Raw genomic sequence first — 10795 nt, 5'->3', positions numbered from 1 at the left:
TTCAAACACTATGCATACAATGTAGATATTAAATTACAATAAATAAATAAAAATTATTTATTCATGTGTTTGACTTTTATAAATGTTTATCTTAGTGTTTGTGTGTGAAACTGACCTGCAAGATATTTCTTTTAAACATGTATGAAAAAACATAGTCTTAATATCTCTGCTAAAAGAAATAACTGGTATAGCATATAATAACAGTAATTCTACTTTATATGTGTGGAATTCCTTTTTCCTGATCTTAAGCCATGCTCAATTTTTTTATTTTTAGGAACAATTTTTGCTGAAGAAATTTTTTTTAAAAATTCATTTTTAATTTCTTTTGTTCTGTAACTATAAATGATGGGATTTACTAATGGAGGCAAAAGACAGTAAGAAACCCCCAATGCAGTATTGATATCAGTTGGGATATTAAAGCTTACTGATAAGGAAGTATATGAAAATAATCTAGGAATGTAATAAATTAGAACAACAATTAACTGTGTACTGCATGTGTAAAATGCCTTTTCCTTAGTATTTTTTGTAACAATTTTGATGACTGCAATGATTATTTTTAAATATGAAAACAAAATAATAAAAAAACTTCCCAGAAGGGCAACAAATGCTAATATCAAAGCTCTAATTAAAGTTAAGGAGGTATCTGTACAAGCAAGGCGAGCTACTAGACCATGCTGACAGTAAAGATGTACAATTTTATTAGGACCGCAGTAAGGTAGAGGGAAAGAGTAAAGAACAATTACTAACGGAACAACGATTCCAGCTATCCAAGCTACAGCACACATTTTATAAGCAACACTGTTAGAAAGTATAGTGGGATATCGTAAAGGATAACATATTGAGACAAATCGATCAATGGCCATTGCTGCCATTAGATAGGAGTCTACAGAACCTGCATAATGCAAGAAAAACATTTGAACAAAACACATATGAAACTGTATTTCTTTAAAACCAGTTAAATAAAAATATATAATTTGTGGTGATACAGTTGTACTGTATATGATGTCTGAAGCTGCTAGGTTCATAATCATGATAAACATAGGCGTATGTAATTTCTTGACTTTCTTGACTGTGTGCAAAATAAAAACATTTCCCACAAGTGTTAAAATATAAATAAATAAAAAGAAAGTTCCAATTAACTGAGGCATTTGCTGTTGCCCAATAAAACCTACAAATACAAATTGTGAGATAAGTGTGTAGTTTGAGTTCACTTGGAGACGGAGTGATTTCCATTCTTGCTCCATACTGCAATGAACTAGAAAAAAAAAAGAGCCATCAGACTACAAAAACACAAAAAAGTACAAAAATACACATAATAAAAATAAAAAAAAAATCTCCACATGTAATTTGAAGGAATGTTATTTCCTTTTAGTTAATACAAACACAAACACCATTATATTCATCTTTAAATAAAAAAGTGAAACAATGTTTTTGCATATAACTAAATTTAAAGTAAAGTATTTAAAAATATGTGCATCTTTGTTTCTTTAACAAAGTAACGTCTATCATAGAAAGGATTAGTTTACTATTTAATTTCAATAATTGCAAAAATATGTACTTTAAATACTTAAATCTAACAGCATAAACTGCATATAATGATTAAGTGTGTATGACATGTGAGTTGTTTTAATATTGAAAAATATTGTGACAGTTCGCTTGCTTACCTGGTATATTAATTATTTAGGCAACTTTCATTTTTCTTTATTTATGAATCAATTTTTCTCTTTTTCCAGCAAAGCATTTCTGAAGCATGACTGTATGTTTGCTGGCTTTATGTGAGACAACAGTATTTATAACTTCTTTAAATTCCCATAAGAATGAAGAAATGTTCTGTTTTAATTTCATCTTTGTATATGGTGAGTCAATCCACAGTTGAACTGTGTTACTAATTACATAAAGGAACAGAAACTAAAATACACTGCATATACTGTTCAGTGTTTTTGTATCTCAGTGTCCTAGTTTATTGATATTATTTATTACTCAGAGTACCAACAGATTGAGGCAGTTTATCAATAAAATGTGTAGCATCAATTGATATGGCATGAATTGAGAATAAATCATTATACTTATACAAGAGTTAGGACTTTCAATTGGTCATTGTTTGTGCATTTATGCATTTAATTCAAAGCAGGCTTACAGACAACAATTTTAAACAAAAATAATAAAACTGATTATTACATTAAAAAGAAGTGCTATGATTAGTGAGTATAACTACCTTATTTCAAAACTTCTGTTGTTCTTACCTTAAATAACTTTTCAAGTAACAACAATAGGCAAATTTAATGAGCTGCAGAATGGTCAGTAATATTCTGTAAATAATTTGTAGGACATACAATTGCATAAAGTTATGCAAGACAAATCACTGAATATGCACTACCAGGCACTGTGCAAAAAAAAATCCTATGAGTCAGCTGCCCTAAGCTTCACTACCAGCTTCAAGGATATAATGAAGGGTACGACAGTGTTGAAGGCCTAGCTAAAGTCAACTTTATTCAAGTACAGTATGACACATGAGGTATATATGACTTGAGTCCATATGTCTGTCAACTAATAATTAAGATTATAATGTTGTTATAATATTGTTTGAATGTATACATCTGTTTGATTAACATTTGTATGGTTATACCAATCTAGTACCAATAGATCATAAACTTACTTTGTATTATACACAAGTAAAATACATTAAACACTATTCCGTGGTCAAATACTGATAAAAGTGACATATGTATAAATATGCTGAATTTGTTACTCTCAAAGTAATATTTCATAATCTTCACAACAATACTAACTTCCGAAACACCATTACATGTTAATTAATAAATAAAAAAAGGCTGTTACGCTGGACTGTCGCTTTAACTTCTATAGATATGAAAGACAGAAATCAGAGGAAAGAAGGAAAGATTATACTGTATATAAATTTGTAAAGAAATTCTGAGAACCTAAGAATTAGAGATCACCCTGTATCCTTCCTACAGCTTGTTTTTCAAAAGCCTCCAACTACATGAATGATCTAATTAGTCTTCCAGTTAAGAAATAGATTAAAAAAAAAACTGTTACTAGTACGGCTTCAAAGTATATACTTCCAGCCACTTTACATGCTTTACCTCTGAAATGTGTCAAAATAAAAATGCTTTAACTGAGTTTTTAGTTTGTGTGAAACATACATTAAAAAGTCCCACAGTTAATTGTAGAATGTAAATGGTATACGAGAATAGATAGACCATGATAAAGACTTGGGGCCACCACCCTGGTGACCCAGTATAATTAGAATGCAGCAATGCTAAAGAAAACAATCAGTAATTGCAAAAAAATCTTAAAAATTTCTTAAAAATCATTTTTTATAATGGCTGAACTTCCAGTCCTATGTATTTACAGCAGGAAGAAGCAGGTCCAAGTGGCCACACACCGGAAGTAACATGATGTTTATAGACATGAATCATCTGCGGCCTCATGTATAAATGGTGTGTATACACAAAAATGTTGTGTACTCCCATTTCCATGCTCAAATTGTGATGTATTAAACTTAAACTTGGAGTAAAGCCACACATATTTTCATGCCACCTAAATGCTAGGCGTACGGAAGTTCTCCGCTCACTTTTGCAAACTGGCGGCACCCAGCGTCAAAGCAGTGTTTTTGTTCCAGTGTGGTTTCCCTTTCTTTTCTAGATCCACATCCCTGACACGGCTTTATCATATACACTGAAATTAACAGCATATTGTTTATTAGTTTAATGCATCTGATTCCAAATACCATAGCTGCTTTAGCATTGTTACTCTCACTGCACCTTCTTCTTCTATTTGTTGCTCCCATTAGGGGTTGCCACAGTGGATCATCTTTTTCCATATTATTCTCACTGCACCACTCGGAGTATTTATATCACTGTATCTAAATGTGGAATCACAGCTCTGCAGCAGCTGAACGGAAAGAGAATTATTGGGATACAGTATCAAGCACACGCTGCCTCAGCCATGCTCCCTATTTGAACTTCAAAGCCTTTCCTGTACTAACCTCATGGTTCTGAAACAGTTTCATCCTAAGAACTCTAAATGCACTCAATCAGGCCATCAAGTGCTCCTTGTAGAACTGTTTGTACTTATAAGTACAATTACCTCACTTTAAACTTGAGATATAGTTATAATATTGCACAGCCTGAGCCACTTTATAAAGTGCGTATTTACATATGATGACGATATCATTGATGAAGATGAAATGCAGCAAAATATGTTTATTACATTATAAATATAAAATGTTAACATTATTTAAATAATCTATATTGTTAATAATTAAACATGTGAGGACACGGTGCCACAGCGCTAACAAGTTCACGTATTGTTCCTGCCTCACGTTGTATTCTTGCTGGGACTGTCGCGACACTGGAAGGATAGATGGATAGAATAATTAAACATGTACTACGAAGATATTTCAATGTTCCTTAAAAGTTTTGAAGAATTGGTGTTGTAAGCCTACAGATGGCTTGATATCTATTAAAGACCTGATTGTGTGGCGATTGGTTACTTAGAGAAAGAAAAGGAAGGACAGGAATTGAAGGTTAGTACGTTTGAGAGAGACAGTACTGCTGCAATAAATTATTTCATCGAAGGTTGTGCAGAAAACATCTTGCGGGAGGCAGGAACAATCTCTGGATGAGGTGCCAGCTAGTCACTATCAGTACGCCACCGTGTTCCCATGTTTAATACATGCCTTAATTCTGATCATCATGAAAATAACAAGTATACATCTCAGTATTTAAATTATTCAGAGAGCTGTAATGTCATGAATGTAATGGATTCTGTGTCCTGTCAGAGAAAGAGAAAGCTTGTTTGAGAATCACGTAGTGATTCACACACATAGAGCACACAGAAGAACAAATACAATACAAAGCATTTAACGTGCTACTTTAGTTACAATGGTATTTGAGAAACTAGTAAATTAAAGATTTTAAGAAGAAGTTTATGATGTTCTACTTTAATGACAAAATAAACTGCGTGATTAAAGTGGAAGTTTCGAGATTAAATTTCCGTGCTTTTTTTCCCACTGTGTGCCTATTTTTTTTCTTTTCTCTGTACCCTAATAAGCTTCCATATGACACTAAGACGGTGGGCTACGACTCGCCTTTTCACGCCAACTTTGATATGTGACAACTTTTTTTACTTTGGGCACTGTGTGACTTTGTGAACTTGAGCTTTCGAGTTTCTCCGACACTCTATGTCACTCGATCAACTTCCTTTTGTTGTTTATATCACTGTTTAAACCAACAAATAGTACATTTTCCTTGCCTCCACTTGGTATTCGCTGAAATTCTTCTATTTTCCTCAGTGCTTTTGCCATTGTCTTTTCACAGAACGCCAAGCTTAAGGGCTATTTATATTGATTTGCATATACAAAGAGGCATAATTCTTGGAGGAGTTTTGGAGTGGCAGCAGGCGCATGCACTTGCACTACTTTTCACGCTGACTGGGATTTATGGAGTACATACAAACATTTCCGCTTTTGTCCATACGCTATGTTTTAGTGTGAATTCTACGCATGGTGTTATGCATGAGGCCCCTGGGGTATACCGATAATTCTCTTTCCGATCAGCTGCTGCTGTAATTCCCCACTCAGATACAGTGATATAAATACTCCAAGTGGTGCAGTGAGAGTAATATGGAAAAAGATGATCCACTGTGGCAACCCTTAAAGGGAGGAGCTGGAAAAAGAAGAAGATGGTGCAGTGAGAGTAACAACGCTAAAGCAGTTATGGTATTTGGATTACTATGGCTATTCCCTGGGCCATTATACTTTTACAAGTAATCTACAATCAGATGCATTACACTAATAAACAATATATGGTTAATTTCAGTGTATTTATAAAGACGCGTCAGAAATGTGATTCTAACAAATAAAGGGTAACCACACAGGAACAGTAGCACTGCTTTGACGCTGGGTGCCACCAGTCTGCAAAACTGAGCGGAGAACTTGCGTACGACAGGGTATGAGGTACCGTGGAAAAGTGTGTGGCTTTATGCCAATTGAAGGTTTTATACATCGCGATTTGAACGTGGAAACATTCTTACGCAACATTCCTGTGTGTACGCACCGTTTATGCTTGAGGCCCCTGGAGCGGCAGGTAATTACAATGACCAGCGCCCTTAAGCTGCCCCCCATGTACATGTATGTGACAATGGTCACAGTATTGTTTCAACACCGTCTGCACTGAAGGAAACTACAATCAGCCTCTGTACAAGCCTTTGTTATTGGAATGGTATAATTAAGTTAAGAAAGAAAAGGAACATGTAGGAAGATTTTGTTCCTAAAGGATGAATGCGTGGTTTGTCATTAATATAAAATATACTAGAAAAAACTGATTAAAATATATATATATATATATGCACATTTTTTTTACAGAGATTGCTAATCACAATGGTTTTAGTATTCCTGTAGAATGTTTAACTTAATGATGTGTATGATTAATATATCTGGAAAAACAAATCTATATTTTGAAATTTACCACCTTATTCCATGTGTACATGACCTCCCGACTCGAATCCTGGGCTGGTGTATCTGGCTTAGCCCTCGACTGGTTCAGGTCATATTTCTGCAACAGGACTCTCAGAGTCATGCTAGATGATTTTTCATCTGAATCAGTCCCACTCCCATGTGGGGTCCCCCAGGGTTCCATTTTAGGGCCACTACTTTTTCAATCTACATCCTGCCTTTAGGTGCAATTTTTAGAAAACATGCAATTTCATATCACCTATATGCTGACGACTGCCAAATTTATTTCTCCCTCAAGCCAACTGACTCCACCAAACCTCTCCTCGACTGCCTATCTGACATTAAGGACTGGCTGGCTGTAAACTTCCTTCACCTGAACGATTCAAAAACCGAGGTCATTGTTTTAGTCCCGACTGCAAACAGGCTCCACCCCTTGGCCTCGTTTCTATTCCCATTCCAGTAACTTCGTCTGTCTCCAATCTTGGAATCAAAATGGATATGTTCCTGAAAATGGATGCTCAAGTCAACAGCACAGTAAAATCCTGCTTTTTCCATCTAAGGCGAATCGCCAAACTCAAGCCTATTCTTTCTAACCACCTCCTGGAATCAGTAATTCATGCATTCATTACGTCCCGGCTTGACTACTCTAATTCCTGCCTTTTTGGTATCAGTAAAGCCACGCTTTCTAGACTCCAACTGGCTCAAAATGCGGCTGCAAGGCTTCTAACTGGAAGTAGCAGAATCCAACACATTTCACCGATTTTGAAAACCCTACACTGGCTGCCGGTTAGATTCAGAATCGATTTTAAGATTCTCCTCCTAACCTATAAGGCATTTAACGGTCTAGCCCCCGCCTATTTGAGTGTCTTGCTCCATTGTCACAATCCCCCTCGTGTTCTTAGATCCACAGATCAGCTGCTCCTAACCGTTCCCAAGGCAAGTTTTAAAGCTCGTGGTGAAAGGGCTTTCTCCGTCTGTGCACCCAGGCTCTGGAACTCCCTGCCCTTAGTGGTTAGGCAAGCCGCTTCAGTCGCCACATTCAAATCTCGCCTAAAAACGCACTTCTTCACATTGGCTTTTAATTCTTAACCTGTTTTATTTTCCACTTGCCTTTTGCTATTTTCTCTATTTTATTTGGTCCCTTGACCTGTTTTTAGTATCTCTGTTTTAATTCTCTCTTAATGTTTATTTTTAATATTTTGCTTTTAGTCCTGCTTGTTGTAACTGTACAGCGCTTTGGTCAGTTGTAATGCTGTGTTTTTAAGTGCTCAACAAATAAATATGGTATGGTATGGTATGGTACTGTGGACTTAATGCTGTAAATATTGGATATAAAATTTTAAAGGCTATTTGCATGTACTTGTCCTTGGAGATTTATGGAAAAAAATTCCCAATTTAATCACTAAACTCCTTAAAGAGGTTGTTTAAATACACTAATTAATTATTAGCTAATTGGACAAGTTTTCAAGGAAAGGTATAATACCATGAGAATTAAGACAGTTTTAATCAGTGTTTGGGGACTTATTGCTGTATTATATTGCACAGTTTATTAATGCATTGCTCATAAGGAATACTGTCAATTTAATTCTTTAAAAAATACATTTTAGTTAGTTCAACATTCACATTCTTAAACTGGGATTCACTTTTAATATTTCCAATAGTTGGTTTTATAAACATTTATAATATAATGGAATATGAGATCCCATTTTGGTAACAGGATTTTTGTTTTTTGTGCCTTTTCTTATCAAGAAGATCTAACTGGGTTATGGTTCTTTTCATTAATGATTTAGCACAGACATTCTCCTATACTCTTTATTCTGTCAGTGTTGTATAACTAGTTCATATGACTGAGAGTCAATAGATCATGTTTCCTGTGATTGTTCTTTAGTTTCCATATCATGGCAAATAAGTGTTAACTTGTAAGCCTGAATGGTGTCAAACAACAAGATGTGAGACAGAACTGCCACAAACAATTAAAAAATACTTACCTTAAAGGATCACTTGTAAACAACCCAACTTTTTGCTTGCATGTTTTTTGAACTTGTATACTACAGGCTGAGAGGCATTTTTTTTATAAAGTTAAATGTTCACAGTATTTATCACTCTTGCATTTATAAGGAGCACTGAACTCACTGAGCAGCAGCAGACTTTATGAATACAATTCTTAACATTCCAAACATACTTAATGATGAGAAGCCCTTCCAAGTCAATTTAAGCTTATGTCTATTCTGTGTTATACTGTTTTCATTTTTTTTCACTTCTATGATGTATTTTTCTGTTTTTTTTTTTTTTTTTCTTTTTTCACCATTCTGGGTTATGAAATCCTGAGCTTAGTTTTCTGATTAAAATTTTTTTTAAGTGATAGAATGACCTGTTGTTACGTGGTATAATTTTAGGGATCGCAACTTGTGACTCACTAGTGCAAAATTAATGCTGATTGGGAACAGCCCATATTTTAAGAAAAGTACTTGGATCAAATCAAATAAAAACATTTGGTAGCTCTTAACATAGTTAAACTCACTTCATTCTTCAAATTTAAATTGGCATCTGCAACATTTTGAATATCCAATTATAAGGTACTGTGGAAAATAACTCAAAAAAAGAAGAAGCTCCACAAATATAAAGTGTTGGGGACCGTCCCCTTATATTGTCCTATGGACAAAGATGCAAAATAAATAATCAAAAGTCCTGAGAGGTTACAATTGACATTGATTGACATGATACAAAATGGCATTTATATACAGAATGGTATTATGGGAACAGGAAATGGTTTGCAGGAAGTGACGCTGAAAGTAGGAGATGGAAACAGCGTAGTTGAGCCGAAACCGGAAGTGAGGTAATTTGTGAGGGCCGTGTGACAGTACACGTTTGAACTGGAGAAATTCTGTATTCAAAGTCTTGTTAATTCCTTGAAATGCAGTTGTTTTTCCAAGAGAAATTAGGTAGTACAAATAAATGGACATAACTGCTTATAGGCAAAAGACTACACAAGGGAAGAATTTTATATTGTACAAACAGATTCTCAGTTTAACAGACTAATCGATGAAGAGTGCATCAAATATTGCTAAATGGGATTTGTAAATTTTTTTTCCTTACATTTTGTCTTTTAAATATCTGACACAATTTGCACCTTTATACAAAATTCCCCAAAAATGTGTGTGCCAGATACTACTAGTTCTGATTTCTCAGTCAGTTCTAATAGTTGTTTTTATTCAAGCTTGTTCTTTTTCTTGTTTTTTTCCATGGTGTTTTAATTAAATAATATATATGTGTAATGCAGCACAGCACAAATTTAATTTGTATTAGAATGATCAATGTACTATATACTTATCAACTAGAAATAATGGGACGGCACCAACATACAGACGTAAAAATAATGGTTCTGTGGCTCCTTGTAGAACCATTGTTTGACAAAACACCATTTCATTCTGGGAAGGGTTCTTTTTAAATAAAATTGGTTGTTTGTGCTTTGAAAAAAAAAAAAGAAATCTTTAATGTATGGCAGGCTACAGAGCTGGACACTAACCACTAAAAGATTAAGAATACCTGGACTTAGAGCATGTTATTACAGTATATGCAGCAAGATTCTTTTAAAGTTATGACCCATTGGTGTTTCACAAATCTGTTACCATCTGTTCATGTTTATTTATTGCATGGTGCCTGTCATAAATAAAGAATTTTTCTGGAACCTTCATGTGGATGGATTTTTTGGGAACCAAAAAATGGTTCTCCTATGGCATCCCTCTAAAGAAACACTCTGGCACATTTATTTTTAAGAGCATATGAACCCTAGAATTTAGTTAATTAAATCTATAAAATCAAGAATTTACTGCATTAATAACCTTCCACTGAACATTTTGTGGGCCTATCTATATTGCACCTTGCCTCCACTTTAGTCTTCAGTAACTTCTAGTTCATACTCTTTACTGGTAGTTTTATAATACATGGTGTGGTCGCCAGAGGGCACTGCAGCTCCCCAAACTCCTCAACACCGAGGCTCGGACACAAGTTTGCAATCATGGGCCAGGTTGGTGGAGGAGTGGGGGGGTTCTAGGTCCGCTGGAGCCAATCCCAGCCAGCAAGTTTGCAAACCCAAAGGCTTCTATATTCATGGGAAACACTTCTTTTAGCAAATGTTTCCCACACCACAAACACAGTCCCAATACACAGCCATTCAGCAACTCTGTTGTCTTATCTCTCTTAACATTTCCTCTGCTACTCCAGTAAGCTTTGGCCTACTCATCCTGAGTTTGGCTCCACTAGAGTTGTGGCAGGCAGATCCTGTAACATGTAACATCCATAAGCACATCCGGATTC

The 10795-nt window shown here is 35.0% G+C and overlaps 1 protein-coding gene across 1 annotated transcript; it reads right to left on the bottom strand.

Annotated features, from left to right (window-relative positions):
- Positions 1-209: 209 nt before the first annotated feature.
- Positions 210-1244, bottom strand: LOC120524522 (olfactory receptor 6N1-like). Its single transcript, XM_039746357.1, has one exon. The coding sequence runs from the start codon at positions 1242-1244 to the stop codon at positions 210-212; it is 1035 nt and encodes a 344-aa protein (XP_039602291.1).
- Positions 1245-10795: the final 9551 nt, after the last annotated feature.

This window comes from Polypterus senegalus, chromosome 2 (genome assembly GCF_016835505.1).
Source record: "Polypterus senegalus isolate Bchr_013 chromosome 2, ASM1683550v1, whole genome shotgun sequence".
Taxonomy (NCBI): Eukaryota; Metazoa; Chordata; class Cladistia; order Polypteriformes; family Polypteridae; genus Polypterus; species Polypterus senegalus.
Note: the sequence above shows the minus strand (reverse complement) of the source record. Positions and strands in the feature narration are given on the sequence as shown.